The sequence below is a fragment of the Gadus chalcogrammus genome, chromosome 5 (genome assembly GCF_026213295.1).
Source record: "Gadus chalcogrammus isolate NIFS_2021 chromosome 5, NIFS_Gcha_1.0, whole genome shotgun sequence".
NCBI classification, from domain to species: domain Eukaryota; kingdom Metazoa; phylum Chordata; class Actinopteri; order Gadiformes; family Gadidae; genus Gadus; species Gadus chalcogrammus.
The window spans coordinates 22,121,174-22,142,012 of record NC_079416.1 but is presented as its reverse complement, the minus strand read 5'-3'; the positions used below and the strand labels follow the sequence as shown (position 1 = coordinate 22,142,012).

The 20,839-nt window shown below is 49.4% G+C and overlaps 2 protein-coding genes across 2 annotated transcripts; one reads left to right on the top strand and one right to left on the bottom strand.

The window, feature by feature from the left end:
- Positions 1–495: 495 nt before the first annotated feature.
- sec23a (Sec23 homolog A, coat complex II component) lies at positions 496–20,720 on the top strand. Its single transcript, XM_056590759.1, has 19 exons — positions 496–546; positions 2,464–2,716; positions 3,369–3,426; positions 3,504–3,590; positions 3,996–4,232; positions 5,269–5,348; positions 5,899–6,043; positions 6,836–6,994; positions 7,547–7,662; positions 8,509–8,632; positions 10,170–10,250; positions 10,748–10,837; positions 13,772–13,878; positions 14,460–14,691; positions 15,157–15,318; positions 15,926–16,012; positions 18,746–18,901; positions 19,060–19,125; positions 19,822–20,720. The coding sequence occupies exons 2-19, from the start codon at positions 2,496–2,498 to the stop codon at positions 19,909–19,911; spliced, it is 2,298 nt and encodes a 765-aa protein (XP_056446734.1). The 5' UTR covers positions 496–546; positions 2,464–2,495; the 3' UTR covers positions 19,912–20,720.
- Positions 10,740–13,126, bottom strand: LOC130382839 (melatonin receptor type 1B-B). The gene is made up of 3 exons (XM_056590760.1): positions 12,025–13,126; positions 11,236–11,389; positions 10,740–11,034 (listed from the first exon to the last, which is right to left on the bottom strand). The coding sequence occupies exons 1-3, from the start codon at positions 12,743–12,745 to the stop codon at positions 10,830–10,832; spliced, it is 1,080 nt and encodes a 359-aa protein (XP_056446735.1). The 5' UTR covers positions 12,746–13,126; the 3' UTR covers positions 10,740–10,829.
- Positions 20,721–20,839: the final 119 nt, after the last annotated feature.

Below are 20,839 nucleotides of genomic sequence, written 5' to 3'. Positions count from 1 at the left end.
ATTGTTTTATACAAATCATTTGCATGTTCCGTGCATAAAGATACGTATCTGGTTTATGTATAATTTGAGATATTTGTATTATCCTGTAGTAGTGATGTTAAGGGAACGAGATGCAATCATTTTAATTAAAAGTCGAGAAAGGTATTATATAGTCAAAGTAACATTAATATATTCCTAAATTCTATTCTAAACTCTGATGCGTTTGAGAAACAAGAAGTGAAAAAAGCTGCCAATATCTCGGCTCATACTATGTTTTGAGTCCATGTATGTTACGTGCTGCTGTTATAAACCCAGAATAAAGAAATAGCAGAAATGTGAAAGCTGACAGGGGCGGCGGCCTTGACGTGGCAGAGAGCGTCAAGGCGCGTCGCGCGGTGGCAGCGGCGGAGCGCGGCGGCCCTGATATGAATGCGCTTCAACGTGGCAGCGCGGCGAAGTGACGCGGACGCGGCAGCGGCAGCAGCCATGTTGTTGCTACGTCGTCAGTGTGTTTTGCTCAGTGCATCACTGACCCCAGACCCGCTCAGGATCGGCTCTCCACATCAGGTGTGTCAACTATGTCAACTTTTCATATCACCACGTATTGTTTGCTCTGCATCTTGAATGAACGCATGGTTCCCCCAGGTTGTGTGTGTGTGTCTGTGTCTGTGTGTGTGTATGTATGTGTTTATGAAGTGTCATCGCAGTGCATATTGACTTGAGGGACTGGTGTGCTGACTAGCCGGCTAACTAGCTCCTAGTTGTGTTTCTCACCCGTCCAGCGATCAAGTTTAGCAAAAAGAAACAACTAGTCTAAAACACGAAGGATATCTCTAGTAACATCACTGGTTAACATCACTAGTTAACATTTTGGTCTGAAGGCACATAACGTTATAAAGAAGTCTCCCAGTTTGTTGTTGACAGCATTTAATGGAAATGATCTTAACACTCTTGTCTGATCCTGATGGATTGGTTTATCTAAACTGCTGTCTGATCCCGATGATTTGGTTTATCTAAACCACTGTCTGGTCCTGCTGAATTGGTTGATTTAAACTTCTCTCCGATCAAGATGAATTGGTTTATCTAAACTACTGTCAGATCGAGATGAATTAGTTTATCTAAACTACTGTCAGATCGAGATTAATTGGTTTATCTAAACTACTGTCCGATCAAGGTGAATTTATTGATTTTAACTACTCCTGTCTGATCATATTGAATGATTGAACTATCCGTGTCTGATCACGTCTCATCCTGGGATCACTTTAATAAAGGTGAAGATCAGATGTCATCCTGTGACGATAGACCCTGAGCCGATACGACCTGAATTGCTTTATTGAACTTTGCTCTGAGGTGCAGCTCAATGGCGTTGCGTTGTTTACCAGATTGCTTTAATGTGTATTTTAATCCCTGCTTCTGAAGCAGTTCTTCATTATCATTACTGTAGTGTCCTATCCTAGTTTCACTACTGTAGTGTCCGAGGACCTAGTATTATCCTATTATCCCTACTATAGTGTCCGAGGACCTATTATCATCCTTTTATCCCTACTGTCGTGTCCTAGGACCTATTATTATCCTTTTATCCCTACTGTCGTGTCCTAGGACCTAGCATTATCATATTGTCACTACTGTAGTGTCTTAGGAACTAGTATTCTATTATCAATAGTGTAGTGTTCTAGGATCTATAATCATCCTATTATCACCACTGTAGTGTCCTAGGACCTAGTATCATCCTATTATCACCACTGTAGTGTCCTAGGACCTAGTATCATCCTATAATCACTACTGTAGTGTCCTAGGACCTAGTATCATCCTATTATCACTACTGTAGTGTCCTAGGACCTAGTATCATCCTATTACCACCACTGTAGTGTCCTAGGACCTAGTATCATCCTATTATCACCACTGTAGTGTCCTAGGACCTAGTATCATCCTATTATCACCACTGTAGTGTCCGAGGGCCTCGTATTATGCTATTATCACACCTGTCCTACCTTTATCACCACTGTAGTGTCGTAGGCGTTTATAATGGGACAAGCCGAGGCATGATTTTTTTGCTCTTTAGTTTATTGCTGTGCATCAGTCAACAGATTCATCATATTTTCATATTGACTGTCGTCATTCTTGTTCTGTAAACCATATCTCTGGAACCCGCCCAGTGGCCCCAGGGTAGACTCAGAGTCGCGCTGGGAACCAGTCCTCTGACAGACGGCCCCTCGCAGAATCCAGAATCAGATTTGCTTTTATTCCATCTTATTAAGTACACAAGAGTGAAATTCTTAGGCGTGGTTCCTCAACAGCCACGCACCTCAACATAGCAGAAGCAACACAAGATGAAGTAATTAAGATAAAAAAAAATACAAACATGTAAAAATAAGTCAGCAGCAGTGGTAGTGGTACTAGCCACGGTGGATAACGCTGCTCAGGCAAGCTCTCATCTCCCTCCTCCTCCTCCTCCTCCTCCTCCTCACTCTCGGCCCCCCGCAGACGGACACACGACCCCCCCCGCCCCTGTTGTCATGGCGACCTTCCCGGAGTTCATCAGTCAGAACGAGGAGCGCGACGGCGTGCGCTTCAGCTGGAACGTGTGGCCTTCCAGCCGGCTGGAGGCCACCCGCATGGTGGTGCCGCTGGCCGCCCTGCTCACCCCCCTGAGGGAGCGCCCCGACCTGCCGCCCATCCAGTACGAACCGGTGCTGTGCAGCCGCGCCACCTGCCGCGCCGTGCTCAACCCGCTGTGGTGCGTCCCGACACACGCCGCTGCACGCCGCACGCCGGCTGTAGGGCGGCGCCTCTGGTTGTAGTTCTGGTGGTAGTTCTGGTTGTCGTTCTAGTTCTAGTTCTAGTTCTGGTTGTTGTTCTGGTTGTAGTTCTGGTTGTCGTTCTAGATTTAGTTCTAGTTGTAGTTCTGGTTGTAGTTCTGGTTGTTGTTCTGGTTGTCGTTCTAGATTTAGTTCTAGTTGTAGTTCTAGTTCTAGTTGTAGTTCTGGTTGTAGTTCTGGTTGTAGTTCTGGTTGTAGTTCTGGTAGTCGTTCTTGGTTTAGTTGTATTTCTAGTTGTAGCTGTAGTTCTATTTGTAGTTCTAGTTCTAGTTGTGGTTCTAGTTGTGGTTCTAGTTGTTCTAGCTGTAGTTCTGGTTGTTGTTTTGGTTGTAGTTGTAGTTCAGGTAGTTGTTCTAGCTCTAGTTCTAGTTTTAGATGTTCTAGTTTTCGATGTAGTTGTCGTTCTGGATGTGGTTGTAGTTGTAGTACTAGTTGTAGTTCTAGTTGTAGTTCTAGTGTTAGGTTTAGTTTTAGTTCTAGTCGTAGTTCTAGTTGTAGTTGTAGTTCTAGTTCTTGTTCTAGTTGTATTAAGTCCTTCATGATGGAGTAATGTCTGCCCTTCCATTGCAGCCAGGTGGACTACAGGGCCAAGCTGTGGGCATGTAATTTCTGCTACCAGAGGAACCAGGTGAGCTCACCTTCCCTGGTCCACCAGCCGTTTGGTGGGTCAACTCTCTGGTTAACCGTCTGCGTCTGTTCCTCTAGTTTCCCCCCACCTACACCGGTATCTCGGAGGTCAACCAACCGGCGGAGCTGCTGCCCCAGTTCTCCACCATCGAATACGTCGTCCAGGTATGCTCTCCTTACTACTGTTACTGCGAGCTAGCGGCTATAATCATCTAGCTCTGTTAGTGCCTCTCTCTGTCTCTGTCTCTGTCTCTGTCTCATGTCTGATACCTCTCTCTCTCTCTCTCTCTCTCTCTCTCTCTCTCTCTCTCTCTCTCTCTCTCTCTGTCTCTGTCTCTGTCTTCCTCTCTCTCTCTCTCTCTCTGTCTTTCTCTCTCTGTCTCTGTCTTCCTCTCTCTCTCTGTCTCTGTCTCTCTCTCTGTCTGATGTCTAATACCTCTTTCTCTCTCTCTCTCTCTCTCTCTCTCTCTCTCTCTCTCTCTCTCTCTCTCTCTCTCTCTCTCTCTCTCTCTCTCTCTCTCTCCCCCTCTCCCTCTCTCTCTGTGTTCCTGGTGTCTCTCGTCCGCCCAGCGAGGGCCCCAGATGCCCCTGATCTTCCTGTACGTGGTGGACACGTGCATGGAGGACGAGGACCTGCAGGCGCTGAAGGAGTCCCTGCAGATGTCCCTCTCTCTGCTGCCCCCTACTGCCCTGGTGGGGCTCATCACCTTCGGCCGCATGGTGCAGGTCCACGAGCTGGGCTGTGAGGGCATCTCCAAGAGCTACGTGTTTCGCGGCACCAAGGACCTCAGCGCCAAGCAGCTGCAGGTGGGGACAGGATCTGCTCCCGGGTCAAAGGTTAGGGTTAGGGTCAAAGGTTAGTGTTAGGGTCAAGGGTTAAGGTTTGGGTCAAAGGTTAGGGGTTAAGGTCAAAGGTTAGGGTTAGACCTCAGCGCCAAGCAGCTGCAGGTGGGGTCGGGTACTGTTACCGGGTCAAAGGTTAGGGTTAGGGTCAAAGGTTAGTGTTAAGGTCAAAGGTTAGGGTTAGACCTCAGCGCCAAGCTGCTGCCGGTAAGGACGCCTTCTGTTACTAGGTCAAGGGTTGGGGTTAGGGTCAAAGGTTAGGGTTAGGGTTAAGGTTCGGGTCAAAGGTTAGGGTTAGACATCAGACCCAAACAGCTACAGGTGTTCATCAGGTTATATTAGTTGTCATGGGTTGGGATTCAGGTCAAAGGTTAGTACAGTTCCACACGTAATGTCAGTCCTGTGTTCCTGAATCGAGGGCCAGGGTTAAGGGCTCATCTCGAGCCACCAGGTGTGGGTGTGATTAGCTGGTACAAGCCGTTCGGCACAGGGAAGGAATGATTTTAGTAGCGACATCCCTAGTGGACGTGTCCACCTAGATGCGCGCTGGATAGATCAGCATACCGGCCTACCCAGTGGACTGTAGCAAACGTTGCTCATCTATCCTTCATATATCTGGGTGGACAAGCCCACTTGTGATGTCACTGTATCAATCATTCCTTCCCTGTGCCAATCGGCTTGTACCAGCTAATCACACCCGCACCCGGTGGCATCATGCCATGAGCCCTTTAAGGTCGAGCGCTGGGGACAAAGGTTAGGGCCGGTAGAGTTCAGCTTCAGCCAGTCAACCCACGCTAGTATGGCTATCAGCTATCAACTGTGTGTGTTGTGCATTGTGTTGATGTGTATTAAGGGTGTGTTGTGTAGCTGGTGTTGTGTATTGTGTTGTTGTATATTAAGTGCGTGTTGTGTATTGCGATGTTGTGTATTAAGTGCGTGCTGTGTACTGTGTTGTGTACTGTGTTGTTGTGTATTAAGTGCGTATTGTGTTGGTGTGTAGGAGATGCTGGGCCTGACTAAGCCATCAGCTGCTCAGGGAGCCAGAGGTCAACAGGCCCCGCAGCCACCATTATCCAACAGGTACCTGTCTGTCTGTCTGTCTGTCTGTCTGTCTGTCTGTCTACCTGTCCACCTGTGTCTACCAGTCTACCTGTCCACCTGTCTACCGGTCTGTCTGTCTGTCCACCTGTCTACCTGTCTTACAGTTTGTATGTCCACCTGTCTTCCAGTTTGTATTTCCACCTGACTTCCTGTTTACCTGTCAACCTGTCTACCTGTGAACAGGTGACATCAAGTACCAGTAGAGCAAGTAGACCTCATGGCGGATTATAAGGTCCCAGTAGACCTCATAGTCTACTAGAAGGACCCAGTAGACCTTATAGCGTACTAGAAGGACCCAGTAGACCTCATGGGGGACTACAAGGACCCAGTAGACCTCATGGAGGATTAGAAGGACCAAGTTGACCTCATGGAGGATTAGAAGGACCCAGTAGACCTCATGGTGGACTAGAAGGACCCAGTAGACCTCATGGAGGACTAGAAGGACCCAGTAGACCTCATGGAGGATTAGAAGGACCCAGTAGACCTGATCGAGGCCTAAACGATGACCGCAGGTATCATTGCTCCCCAGGTTCCTCCAGCCGGTGCAGAAGATTGACATGAACCTGACAGACCTTCTGGGGGAGCTGCAGAGAGACCCGTGGCCCGTCACGCAGGGCAAGAGACCCCTCCGCTCTCTGGGCGTGGCCATGTCCATCGCCGTGGGCCTGCTGGAGGTGAGGACTAGGACCGGCCCATAGTGAGCCTCTGGGTCTGAGGGGAAGCTTGGTGCAGTTGGTGTTGTGGTATGGGTTAGCATTAGCCTTGAGCTAATGTTGTGGTCTAGCATTAGCGTTAGCTTTGTGCTAGTGTTGTGGTCAAGCAATAGCCTGATGCTAGTGCTGTGGTCTGGGTTAGCATTAGCCCTGTTGTTGTCTAGCATTAGCATTAGCCCTGTGCTATCGTTGTGGTCAAGCATTAGCCTGGGGCTAGTGTTGTGGTCTGGGTTAGCATTAGCCCTGTGCTAGTGCTGTGGGCTGAGGTTAGCATTAGCCCTGTGCTAGTGCTGTGGGCTGAGGTTAGCATTAGCAGTGTGCTAGTGCTGTGGGCTGAGGTTAGCATTAGCCCTGTGCTAGTGCTGTGGGTTGAGGTTAGCATTAGCCCTGTGCTAGTATTGTCGTCTGGGTTAGCATTAGCCCTGTGCTAGGGCTGTGGGCTGAGGTTAGCATTAGCCCTGTGCTAGTGTTGTGGTCTGGGTTAGCATTAGCCCTGTGCTAGTGCTGTGGGCTGACGTTAGCATTAGCCCTGTGCTAGTGCTGTGGGCTGAGGTTAGCATTAGCCCTGTGCTGGTGCTGTGGGCTGAGGTTAGCATTAGCCCTGTGCTGGTGCTGTGGGCTGAGGTTAGCATTAGCCCTGTGCTAGTGCTGTGGGCTGAGGTTGGTTGTATTAAGTGGATATGCTTGGAGCCGTATTGTGGTTAGCGTGGGAGTGAGCCTGCTACTCTGCCCCCCCCCCCCCCCTCCCCCCAGTGCACCTTCCCCAACACCGGGGCCCGCATCATGACCTTCATCGGGGGCCCGGCCACCCAGGGGCCAGGCATGGTGGTGGGGGATGAACTCAAGACCCCCATCCGCTCCTGGCACGACATCGAGAAGGACAACGCCAAGTACATGAAGAAGTCCACCAAGGTACTACACCTGTAGAACGCAGCCAACATGTACCACACCTGAAGAACACACCTGTAGAACACACCTGTAGAACACAGCCTACATGTACCACACCTGTAGAACACACCTGTAGAACCCAGCCTACATGTACTACACCTGTAGAACACACCTGTAGAACACACCTGTAGAACACACCTGTAGAACACACCTGTAGAACACACCTGTAGAACACAGCCAACATGTACCACACCTGCAGAACACACCTGTAGAACACACCTGTAGAACACACCTGTAGAACACACCTGTAGAACAAAGCCAACATGTACTACACCTGTAGAACACACCTGTAGAACACACCTGTAGAACAAAGCCAACATGTACTACACCTGTAGAACACACCTGTAGAACACAGCCAACACACACCTGTAGAACACAGCCTACATGTACTCAACGTGTGTGTGTGTGTGTGTGTGTGTGTGTGTGTGTGTGTGTGTGTGTGTGTGTGTGTGTGTGTGTGTGTGTGTGTGTGTGTGTGTGTGTGTGTGTGTGTGTGTGTGTGTGTGTGTGTGTCAGCACTACGAGGCGCTGGCCAGCAGAGCCTCGGCTAACGGTCACATCATGGACATCTACGCCTGCGCCCTGGACCAGACGGGGCTGTTGGAGATGAAGTGCTGCCCCAACCATACGGGGTACTGCTCACCAACACACCACTCACTCACTATCACACATACACATTTACATACATACACTGGCGATTATAATGTGTTTGTTATAGCGGCTACATGGTAACGTGTGTGTGTGTGTATGTGTGTGCGTGTGAGTGTTGTAGCGGCTACATGCTAACGTGTGTGTATGTGTATTATAGCGACTAAATGCTAATGTTTGTTTGTTTGTGTTGTATCGGCTACATGCTAACGTGTATGTGTGTGTGTGTGTGCGTGTTTTGTAGCGGCTACATGTGTGTGTGTATGTGTGTGTGTGTATTGTAGCAGCTACATGCTAACGTGTACGTGTGTGTGTGTGTGTGTGTGTGTTGTAGCGGCTACATGCTAACGTGTATGTGTATGTGTGTGTGTGTGTATGTGTGTGTGTGTGTGTTCTGTAGCGGCTACATGCTAACGTGTGTGTGTGTGTGTGTGTGTGTGTGTGTGTGTGTGTGTGTGTGTGTGTGTGTGTGTGTGTGTGTGTGTGTGTGTGTGTGTGTGTGTGTGTGTGTGTGTGTGTGTGTGTGTGTGTGTGTGTGTGTGTGTGTGTGTGTGTGTTGTAGCGGCTACATGCTAACGTGTATGTATGTGTGTGCGTGTGTGTTGTAGCGGCTACATGCTAACGTGTATGTGTGTGTGAGTGTGTTGTAGCGGCTACATGCTAACGTGTGTGTGTGTGTGTTGTAGCGGCTACATGCTAACGTGTGTGTGTGTGTTGTAGCGGCTACATGCTAACGTGTGTGTGTGTGTGTTGTAGCGGCTACATGCTAACGTGTGTGTGTGTGTGTGTGTTGTAGCGGCTACATGCTAACGTGTGTGTGTGTGTTGTAGAGGCTACATGGTGATGGCGGACTCCTTCAACACGTCGCTGTTCAAGCAGACGTTCCAGAGAGTGTTCGCTAAAGACGAGCAGGGAACCTTCAAGATGGCCTTCGCAGCCACGCTGGAGATCAAGGTGCCCACCCTGTTATTATGTTCAAATACACTTCATATAGACTTCGTATACGTCCTTATATGCTTCATTTACACTTCATATATACTTCATATATCCTTCATATACGTCCTTATATACTTCATATACCTTCATATATACTTCATATACCTTCATATATACTTCATATATACTTGATATACGTTTAATTATACTTCATATACGTTCATGTTTACTTGATATATGTTCATATATACTTGATATATGTTCATATGTACTTGATATAAGTTATTAGTATATGCTACACGTGAACCTCCTAAAATGGCGCAATTTGATTGGTTCGCTATCTCGGGATATCGGGCAATATCCCAGGATTGAGATCTCAAACTCAGGATATTGGGGAGCGTGCGTGAATATATACTTCATATACGTTCATATATACTTCATACATTAATATATAGGTTAAATGCTATATATTCATATGTATTTCATATATGTTTATATATAATTCATATATGTTCATGTAGACTTCAAATATGTCAATTTATACTTCATATTTGTTCATATATAGGCTACTTGCTATATGTTCATACATACTTCATATACAGTATGTTGAATATAATTTTTATGCACTATTGGCTGCCCACATGAAATACTAGTTTTAATTTAAAGAATTTAGTTTTATTCATCAGTTTAACCATCACCCTTACATTGAACATTTGGGAATCATGAATTTCCACCAATTACACTTCATGTCGCATGTTTAACCTCCATTGGTTAATTTGTTCATGTCCAATCACATTCAGAGGAATTGTCAGCCGGAGAAAAGCATTGCTGTTCTGTGATCAATACATATCCACCTTTGATATATCAGCATACACTCAGCTGATCAAAGATCATCAGAATGGAGGTGATGATCCCATTTACCAATCAGAATGGATGTGATTACAACCTTTTAAATCAGAATGGATGTGGTTATAACATTTTAAATCAGAATGGATGAGATCACATCCTAACAACAATCAGAATGGATGTGATCACCTTTTAACAATCAGAATGTGTGATCACATCTTAACAATCAGAATGGGTGTGTCCACATCCTAACAACAATCAGAATGGATGTGATTACCTTTTAACAATCAGAATGTGTGATCACATCTTAACAATCAGAATGGATGTGATCACCTTTCGACAATCAGAATGGATGTGATCACATTTTAAAAATCTGAATGGATGTGATCACCTTTTAACAATCAGAAAGTGTGATCACATCTTAACTATCAGAACGGTGTGATCACATCTTTAGAACCTCAATTAAACTATACAATATTAACAGTCTGAATATAACATGTATTTAATAATCGGTATGTACTAGAAGTGGTAGTTGTGTGGTGGTGGTGGTGGTGGTGGTGGTACTGAGTCATGGGGATAGTAGTGGTAGTGGTAGTCATGGTAACAATGCTGACAGTAGTGGTATCCATGGTAACAGTAGTGATCGTCGTGGTAACGTAAGTGCGTTGTGATGATGCGCCCCCCCCCCCCCCCCCCTCCCCCCCCCCAGACCTCCAGGGAGATCAAGGTGTCGGGGGCCATCGGTCCGTGCGTGTCCCTCAACGCCAAGGGACCCTGTGTCTCCGAGAACGTGAGTCAGCTCTGGGGGGGTTTGTGTGTGTGTGTGTGTGTGTGTGTGTGTGTGTGTGTGTGTGTGTGTGTGTGTGTGTGTGTGTGTGTGTGTGTGTGTGTGTGTGTGTGTGTGTGTGTGTGTGTGTGTGTGTGTGTGTGTGTGTGTGTGTGTGTGTGTTGATGTGTGTGTATGTTTGTGTGTATTCATGTACATGTGTAGGTGTGTGTGTGTAATAATGTATATGTGTTTGTGTTGGCATTAATGTCTGTATTGGGGGGTGTGTGTTTGTCTGTATTAATGTATGCCTGTGTGTCTGTGTGTGTATTAATGTTGGTGTGTCTTAATGTGTGTGTGTGTGTGTGTGTGTGTGTGTGTGTGTGTGTGTGTGTGTGTGTGTGTGTGTGTGTGTGTGTGTGTGTGTGTGTGTGTGTGTGTGTGTGTGTGTGTGTGTGTGTGTGTGTGTGTGTGTGTGTATATTAATGTTGGTGTGTCTTAATGTGTGTGTGTGTGTGCAGGAGATCGGCACGGGGGGGACCTGCCAGTGGAAGATGTGCGGTCTGGACCCCAGCACCACCCTGGCCCTCTACCTCGAGGTCGTCAACCAGGTAGGCGGAGGTCAGAGGTCACTGGGGGGGGCGGGGTCAGCGGCGGCGGATGTAGGGTGATCGCCGCCCGGCTGTGATTGGCCAGGTCCGTTGTTGAGTGGGCGGAGCTCTGTGGTGGACTCTGGGGCGTCTTTCCTGATCGGTAGAACACCGGAGTTACCCTGGCAACGGCTCTCCTCAGGGCGGCCCTGTAGCTGCTGCTCACACACACACACACACACACACACACACACACACACACACACAGACACACACACACACACACACACACACACACACACACACACACACACACACACACACACCCTTTATTTGGTGGTCTATCTGCAGTAAGTGAAGGGCGTTATGGTGGTGATGATGAGGACGAGGAGGAGGAGGGGGGGGGGGGGGGGTCTTACGTGTGGCTCATGGAGAAGCTCCAGGGGTTGAGGGAGGGGCAGCACAGCAGCAGACCGGCTGACAGGCAGCTCACCTCCGCCGGGACGGCCCGCCCCCCCACCGCCTGGTACACGCCCACGCAGATGTAGGGCAGCCAGCACACCAACACACACCCTGGGACACGCACACCGACAGACGGGCACCATCACAATCACGCACGCACACACACACACACACACACAAGAGCACAAACCGGTACGGACTGCATGATAAATGTTAAGGATGTTGGCCCAGCTCCCATCAGGGCGGAGACTTCATAACTTAAGGAAGCGTACCGACGGCGGACGTGAACAGAGATATGCTCTCAAACGTAGGACATAGCTACCCTTTAAAAGGCTCATGGCTGACCAATAGGGAGGGAGTATTGACTGGGCAATAGGGAGAGGTTATTATCCTCAGGCTGACCAATGGGGAAAGGCTATTGTCCTGAAGGTGACCAATAGGGCGGGACTAAGGTCCTGAGGCTGACCAATAGGGCGGGACTATGGTCCTGAGGCTGACCAATAGGGCGGGACTATGGTCCCGAGGCTGACCAATAGGGCGGGTCTATAATCCCGAGGCTGACCAATAGGGCGGGTCTATAGTCCCGAGGCTGACCAATAGGGCGGGTCTATAGTCCAGAGGCTGACCAATAGGGCGGGTCTATAGTCCCGAGGCTGACCAATAGGGCGGGTCTATAGTCCCGAGGCTGACCAATAGGGCGGGTCTATAGTCCCGAGGCTGACCAATAGGGCGGGCTGTGCACTGACCTGAGGTGGCGAGCAGCAGGCCTGCGGTGCGGCTGTAGCTGCTGGCGGGGACGTAGAAGCAGTGGTCCCGGTTGCAGGCGAAGGTGCCGCGCCGCGCCTGCCTCCGGGCCGTGGCGGCCATGCAGGCCTGCAGCGCGCACACGGCCCCCAGCGGCAGGAGCGCGCCCACCAGCAGCACGTACAGGCTGAAGCCCCACCCCCCCGCCGCCACCGCCGCCTCCGCCGCCTCCGCCTCCACCCCGGGGCCGCACAGGAAGGTGGAGCGGCTGTAGGCGTAGCGGCCCACGCCCAGCAGCGGCAGCGCGGCGGTGAGCAGGCAGAAGGCCCAGAGCAGCAGCAGCGGGCCCAGGGTGCGGCGGCCCGCCCACAGCCGCCCGGAGCCCAGCGCCAGGCAGAGCTGGGAGTAGCGGCCCAGCGTGAGCCACGCCAGGGAGTGCAGCGACGCCGTCTGCAGCAGCACCGACAGGAAGCCCGCCGCCTGGCACAGCGGGGGCCCCGGGCCGGCCGGGCCCCCGGCCAGGCTGCTGTGGGCGGCCAGCGGCAGCACGCTGAGGCCCAGGCCCAGGTCGGAGAGCGCCAGGCTGAGGCTGAGCGCCGACGCCTCGGCCCGCAGCTCCCGGTCCAGCAGCAGCAGGAGGAGGACCAGCAGGTTGCCGGCCACACTGGCCGCGCTGTTGAGCGCCGCGAGGGCGCCGAACACGCCGCTCGCCCACGCCTCCATCTCTGGGGCCGCCGCCAACGCCTAGCCCCGCCCCCCCGCTGGGACGACACCACGGAGCGCTGACATCACCAACCGCGGCTGCGTTCGCTCCTTTGCTCCGTGCTCCTCTCCCCTCGCTCTCTGGGCTCGTTGAGAGAGAAACCGGCTTCGCTCGAAGGACAAAAAGCGCTCGCGATCGAATGTTCTCTTCGGAGACTTTCCTCGCGCTGCCTTGCGCCTCTCCTCTCCCCTTTGTCTTCGCTCCTCTTCCTTCCTCACTCGCTCTTCCCCGTCTGGCGCCCCTCCCTGTGTTTATGTTTAATTATCACAGCGGGTGAATGATTGATGCGCCATGGTTACACATCACATGACCCCGTCTCTCTCCCCTGACTTCCTGCAGGAACTCGTATAATGGGGAAGATGAACTTGTCAGGCTTCAGCTGTTGGGCTACCTTGCTGTTACGTATGTCTCCTTGGTTCTCATTGGCTCTGCCCGGTGTCTCTGTGGATGGGATTGGCCGTGCCCGCTGTCTTCCTGGTTCTGTAAGGCGTTCTCTGCGTTCCCCTCCTCCAACACGAGCAGGCAGTGGGAACATGTTGACATTATGCTTGCAGAGAGGTCATGGGAAGTGACTCCTAAGGCCGCTGAAGTCCCCTGCTTTCCCAGATGTCTGTTGGCTCAAACCAGTGGTCATTATGGGACAGGACCTCCAGATGATGTTTGGCTACCTGTGGACTGTTTGGCCGAACTAGAGGTTTAAAGTAGAGCAGGATCTTTAAATGATGGATATAAACAGACCAATGACAATGTCATAACCAGGTGCGGACCGGTTGAACCAGGTTTAGACAGGTGTGACCAGGTGTGACCAAGCGGAGGCAGATGTGACCAGGTTGAACCAGGTGTGTCCAGGTATTATCGAGTGGAAACAGGTTTAGACAGGGTTAACCATGAGTGACCATGAGTGACCAGGTGTGACCAGGTGTGTCCAGGTGTGACCAGGTGTGACATACGGACCGTTGTAAAGGTGTGTGTTTTTGTGTTCCCAGCACAACGCTCCCATCCCCCAGGGCGGGCGGGGCGCCCTCCAGTTCGTGACCCAGTACCAGCACTCCTCCGGCCAGCGCCGCATCCGCGTCACCACCACCGCACGCAAGTGAGTGCACGGCCGCACACACGACACACGACACAGACTCAGCAGGGCCACCCACGCGAACACACGAACGAGATTCAGCACGCCCACAGTGTGGGCGTGCTGAATCTTGTACGTGTGTGGGCGTGCGGTTTGTCGTACGTGTCTTGGTGAGTGTGGGCCCCACACTCGCCAACACACGTACGACAAACCGCACGCCCACACACGCCAACAGAGGCACAACACGCCTCCCCCAACCGCTCCACCACCGTGCAGACCAGGGGTCAGGGAGTCACCTGACCCAAGATCAGGCTCGGTTTACCCTGCATGACGGGAACACAGTGACTGAGTCTCTCTCTCTCTCTCTCTCTCTCTCTCTCTCTCTCTCTCTCTCTCTCTCTCTCTCTCTCTCTCTCTCTCTCTCTCTCTCTCTCTCTCTCTCTCTCTCTCTCTCTCTCTCTCTCTCTCTCTCTCTCTTTCTCTCTTTCTCTCTTTCTCTCTTTCTCTCTCTCTCTCTCTCTCACACCCCCCCCCTCTCTCTTTCTCTCTCTCTCTCCTCCCCCTCTCTCCTCCCCCCTCTCTCTCACCCCCCCCCACTCCCCCAGCTGGGCGGACGCTCAGACCCAGATCCAGAGCATCGCGGCGTCCTTCGACCAGGAGGCGGCGGCCATCTTGATGGCCCGTCTGGCGGTGCAGCGGGCAGAGAGCGAGGAGGGCCCCGACGTGCTGCGCTGGCTCGACCGACAGCTCATCAGGCTCTGCCAGAAGTTCGGGGACTACCACAAGGACGACCCCAACTCCTTCCGCTTCTCCGAGACCTTCTCCCTCTACCCCCAGGTACAGCTCTGACCCCTATGACCCCTGACCCCATCCCAGGTACAGCCCTGACCCTATGACCCCTGACCCCTGTGACCTAATCCAAGGTACAGCCCTGACCCTATGACCCCTGATCCCTATGACCCCATCCCAGGTACAGCCCTGACCCTATGACCCCTGACCCCATCCCAGGTACAGCCCTGACCCTATGACCCCTGTACCATATGACCCCATCCCAGGTACAACCCTGACCCCTATGACCCCATCCTAGGTACAACCCTGATCCCTGACCCTTGACCCCTGGCATCTATTACTCCACTTTATAACACTATTACGCTCCTAAATTGTGTGTGTGTGTGTGTGTGTGTGTGTGTGTGTGTGTGTGTGTGTGTGTGTGTGTGTGTGTGTGTGTGTGTGTGTGTGTGTGTGTGTGTGTGTGTGTGTGTGTGTGTGTGTGTGTGTGTGTGTGTGTGTGTGTGTGTGTAGTTCATGTTCCACCTGCGCAGGTCCCCCTTCCTGCAGGTGTTCAACAACAGCCCTGACGAGAGCTCGTACTACCGGCACCAGTTCGTCAGGCACGACCTCACCCAGGCGCTCATCATGGTGCAGCCCGTGCTCTACGCCTACTCCTTCAACGGCCCCCCGGAGGTACGCACATGAACTCACACACGTACACACACATGTACACACGCACGCACTCACACATACACACGCACGTACGCACTCACAAATGAACACACGCACTCACACACGCAAGCACGCACACACATACACACACACGTACACACGCACATGCACACACACATGCACACACGTACACACGCACGCACGTACACACACGTACACACGCACACATACACACACTTGTATACATACGTGCACACACATGCGTTCGCACACACACACACACACACACTCATATACACACACACACACACTCATGCATATATATATATTGATATGTATACACACACACAAACACACACGTTAGCATGTAGCCGCCACAACACACACACGTTTTTTGTGCAGGTCTAAATATATGGTCTATATATGCTTGCGCGTATGTGCTAGGTTATGCGTGTCTATGATGTCTCCGGTGTGTTGGCGTGCTGGTTCATGTTTTAAACTGTCAGGGTGTTTTTCCAAAGCGTTCCGCTGGTTCTGAACAGGGCTAGTAATTCAAGCTAGGTAACGTTGGTGACGCGTGTGATGAGGTGGCGTGATGTGATTGGCTAAGAGTGCGTTGTGGTTTCAGCCAGTGCTGCTGGACAGCAGCAGCATCCTGCCCGACCGAATCCTGCTGATGGACACCTTCTTCCAGATCCTCATCTACCATGGAGAGGTACAGGCCCCGCCCCTTACACCCTGACCACACCCACTCAAACATGGAAGTGACAGAGCACTCTTGCTGTTGCCCAGTCTCTCTCTCTCTCTCTCTCTCTCTCTCTCTCTCTCTCTCTCTCTCTCTCTCTCTCTCTCTCTCTCTCTCTCTCTCTCTCTCGATGCTAACTGAGTGTCTTTCTCTCTCTCCAGATGTTATCTCTCTCTCTCTCTCTCTCTCTCTCTCTCTCTCTCTCTCTCTCTCTCTCTCCAGATGTTAGCTCAGTTTCTCTCTCTCTCCAGATGTGAGCTCAGTTTCTCTCTCTCTCTCTCTCGATGCTAACTGAGTGTCTTTCTCTCTCTCTCTCTCCAGATGTTATCTCTCTCTCTCTCTCTCTCTCTCTCTCTCTCTCTCGATCAGGGTTGTCAACCTCACATTGGTTCAAGGGCCACATACAGCCCATCTGATCTCAAGTGGGCCAGACCAGTAAAATAATGTCAAAATAACCTACGTCAACTCCAAATCTTTAGCTTTGTTTTTCAGTACTATGCTTTATCATTCAGCCTACATTTGCAAATTTCTCCTCCCCATTGGTATCACACTGCAAGTCAATTATCTCGAGTTGGATGTCAGCAATCCTGTTATCTTATAGTCTATTGATCCATATCAGCATCACGTCCCGCCGCACGCACAGCTGTTGGCCATGGGGAATGGGCGTTGTCACCACTAGATAGCTGCGTCTCCCAGAGTGACAGTTTTAACTTGAATGCGCGGATGCTGTCGTTATACTGAATGACAATTATTTTGCGGCCCTGCAACATTTTGTTACGATTATTCAGGTGCTGTGTAATATCCACCATAAAGGCAACATCCTGCAGCCACTGCGGACATTTAAGTTCCTTCACTGGGCCACCCTTTTTCTCCATGAACTGTCCAATTTCCTCTCGTAGCTCAAAGAAACGCTTGAGCACGGCACCTCGGCTTAACCACCGTACTTCAGTGTGGTATGGTACGCCAGCCTGAATGTCTTTATCTCTGAGAAAAGGTCAAACGGACGGTGATTCAGACCTCGCGCTCTGATGAAATTTACAGTTTTTACAATCACACTCATAACACGATCCATTTTTTGTGTTTCGCAACACAACGCTTCTTGATGCAAAATGCAGTGAAATGCCCCAAAATCGTGTCCCTCATTCGCGGTCTGTACTTTCCCTCGGAATTTTGTCGCAATGCCTGCCTTTCTCCCGACCATTGATGGTGCGGCAGCTGTACCCAGGCTGACGGCACGGGACCAGTCCACTCCGACCTTGTCCAGTGCTCCGACGAGAGAGCTGAATATGTCATTCGCTGTTGTAGTGTCCTTCATAGGCACCACCTCAAGGAACTCCTCGGTGATTGTCAAAGTCTCATCAACACCCCGAATAAATATGTCCAGTTGAGCAATATCAATGACATCAGTGCTCTCATCAATTGCTACCGAAAAAGCAATAAATGACTAGATTTTGTCAATCATTTGGCTGCCCAAGTCTCCTGAGAGCTCTGTTACCCTATCTGCGACAGTGTTCCTCGACAGACTAATGTTGGCAAAGGCAGATCACTGCTGCATCACTGATCTCGCGGCTGAAAGTAAAAGTAGACTGCTGTTTCATCAGACCAACTCACAATTTGCCTACCTCCTCTTTTCTTAGTTGTCCTTTCAAATGGTGATATTTTTCTTTATGAAGAGTCTCATAGTGGCACCGAATATTATATTCTTTGAGCACTGAAACTTGCTGATTGCATACCAAGCACACTGCTTTTGCCTTCACCTCTATGAATAAATAATTCTCAGTCCATTTTTCCTGGAAAACTCTGCACACTTGTCCACTTTTCTTCTTTTGACAAAGACATTTTGGTAATGGGGATGTCACCCTTGATAACTTCTTCATTGTGGTGAAACAAGAAAAAGTGTGGGATTCCTTCCTTTTTTTATTTTGGCTGCCTCCTAGCGGCGGGAGTGAGAATTTTGGTTATTTCTTTAAAAAATCATAACTCATCACAGGAGTGCGCTAGAGGCTTACTTTGTCTGCTCTACAAGTCGCGGGCCTGATCATATCATCTCGCGGGCCGGTGTGTCAAACATACGGCCCGCGGGCCATATGTTACACACCTGCTCTAGATGGTAATTGAGTCTCTCTCTCTCGCTCCCTCTCCCTCTCTTTCTCTTTCTCATGTCTTTGTCTTTGTCTTTGTCTTTCTCTCTCTCTCGATGGTAACTGAGTCTCTCTCTCTCCCTCTCCCTCTCCAGATGGTAACTGAGTCTCTCTCTCTCTCTCTCTCTCTCTCTCTCTCTCTCTCTCTCTCTCTCTCTCTCTCTCTCTCTCTCTCTCTCTCTCTCTCTCTCTCTCTCTCTCTCTCTCTCTCTCTCTCGATGGTAACTGAGTGTCTCTCTCGATGGTAACTGAGTGTCTCTCTCGATGGTAACTGAGTGTCTCTCTCTCTCTCTCGATGGTAACTGAGTGTCTCTCTCTCTCTCTCGATGGTAACTGAGTGTCTCTCTCTCTCTCTCGATGGTAACTGAGTGTCTCTCTCTCTCTCTCTCGATGGTAACTGAGTGTGTCTCTCTCTCTCTCTCTCGATGGTAACTGAGTCTCTCTCTCTCTCTCTCTCTCTCTCTCTCCAGATGGTAACTGAGTGTCTCTCTCTCTCTCTCTCCCTCTCTCCCTCTCTCTTTCTCGATGGTAACTGAGTGTCTCTCTCCCTCTCTCTCCCCAGATGGTGGCCCAGTGGAGGAAGGCGGGCTACCAGGAGATGACCGAGTACGAGAACTTCCGGCATCTTCTGCAGGCGCCGGTGGACGACGCCCAGGAGCTCCTGCACACACGCTTCCCCATGCCCCGCTACATAGACACTGAGCACGGAGGGAGCCAGGTACACACACACACACACACACACACACACACACACACACACACACACACACACACACACACACACACACACACACACACACACACACACACACACACACACACACACACACACACACTATGCTGGTTGAGATGATGATGATGATGATGTTTCCACAGGCTCGGTTCCTGCTCTCCAAAGTGAACCCATCCCAGACCCACAACAACATGTATAACTGGGGACAGGTGCGACCTTTTATACACCTGTTGCAGAGTCCCCTGTTATCTATGAATCTGTACTGGAGCCTGTTAATCTGTAGCATCATCTGTAGTGCAGTCTGTTAATCTCTACTTGAATCTGTAGTGCAGTCTGTTAATCTCTAATTTAATCTGTAGTGCAGTCTGTTAATCTCTACTTGAATCTGTAGTGCAGTCTGTTAATCTCTAATTTAATCTGTAGTGCAGTCTGTTAATCTCTAATTTAATCTGTAGTGCAGTCTGTTAATCTCTAATTTAATCTGTAGTGCAGTCTGTTAATCTCTAATTTAATCTGTAGTGCAGTCTGTTAATCTCTAATTTAATCTGTAGTGTAGTCTGTAATCTGTATTTTAATCTGTGGTGTAGTCTGTTAATCTAGTTGAATGTGTTCATCTGTAGTGAAGTCTGTTAATCTGTAGAGTTATTTGTAGTATAGTCTGTTCATCTGGAGTGTTATTTGTAGTATAGTAGTCTGTTCATCTGGAGTGTTATTTGTAGTATAGTAGTCTGTTAATCTGGAGTGTTATTTGTAGTATAGTAGTCTGTTCATCTGGAGTGTTATTTGTAGTAGTCTGTTCATCTTGAATGTTATATGTAGTATGGTATAGTAGTCTGATAATCTGTTGTTTAATCTGTAGTGTAGTCTGTTCATCTGGAGTGTAATCTGTTCGTTTTGTCCTGCAGGAATCGGGGGCTCCAATCCTGACGGATGACGTCAGCCTCCAGGTCTTCATGGACCATCTGAAGAAGCTTGCTGTCTCAAGTGCTGCCTAGCAACTGACCTACACGCCTAGCAACAGATAAACAAGCCTAGCAAAGACCAACAAGCCTAGCGACCATTGAACAAGCCTATCAACGATACTGCAAGCCTAGCAACCAATTGACATGCCTAGCAACAGCTTACAAACCTTTAAGCCATTCTACAAGCATATCAACCAATCTACTTTGGCACACATACACGTATTAACCTGGTTTAGACCGATCAAAACACTACCACAACATCCGTGTGTGTGTGTGTGTGTGTGTGTGTGTGTGTGTGTGTGTGTGTGTGTGTGTGTGTGTGTGTGTGTGTGTGTGTGTGTGTGTGTGTGTGTGTGTGTGTGTGTGTGTGTGTTTGATGAAATTAATAAAAGCTCATTATTTTTCTGCAGGCTAAATTCAAGCAATATTCTCTGAACATAAAACATCCCAGTTTGCAATTTGATTTCTAAGAAAAATAATTTAGTTGTGGCCCTATCAACATTATTAAGTATGTTATATTCACACTATGTATGTTGTGATGTCATGTTGGGGGGAGCTGGGTGTGATGTTACTGTGTTAAATGTTTGTCTCATCTTTGTAATAAAATGTGGCAGCAACATCAATATGCAAGTCATTCCTTCAGGTTATTGGCAGTTATTGACCTCTGTACGGTGATGGTAACAACCATAAACATTACCACAAAGTTACATTTCTTTTACCATTACATTGCCTGTGAGATTTTACAGTTTGGTCTTTTGTATTGCTCGAAGAAACAAGTAATTGACTGGATTTAAAAACGATGTGACAAGACTTTTATTTTCCAAAAATAAACTCATCCTAAAAATGTCTTTAATGTTCATAAACTATGTTATCTATACTTTTCCATGCTTAATATTATCTTATGTTAATACATACAAATAATCACACAAACTTCATTCAATCTCTAATGCAAATAATCTCA

Bases quoted from the DNA above. Each gene is read 5' to 3' on its own strand.
- sec23a (XM_056590759.1), top strand. From the start codon at position 2,496: ATGGCGACCTTCCCGGAGTTCATCAGTCAGAACGAGGAGCGCGACGGC. The intron at 3,591-3,995 runs GTATGCTCTCCT...TCGTCCGCCCAG, and splicing joins CCATCGAATACGTCGTCCAG to CGAGGGCCCCAGATGCCCCT. The intron at 19,126-19,821 runs GTGCGACCTTTT...TTTGTCCTGCAG, and splicing joins ACATGTATAACTGGGGACAG to GAATCGGGGGCTCCAATCCT.
- LOC130382839 (XM_056590760.1), bottom strand. From the start codon at position 12,745: ATGGAGGCGTGGGCGAGCGGCGTGTTCGGCGCCCTCGCGGCGCTCAAC. The intron at 11,390-12,024 runs GTCAGTGCACAG...TGCGTGTCCCAG, and splicing joins CCTGCTGCTCGCCACCTCAG to GGTGTGTGTTGGTGTGCTGG. The intron at 11,035-11,235 runs GTAAGACCCCCC...GTGTGTGAGCAG, and splicing joins AGCTTCTCCATGAGCCACAC to CAGCTACAGGGCCGCCCTGA.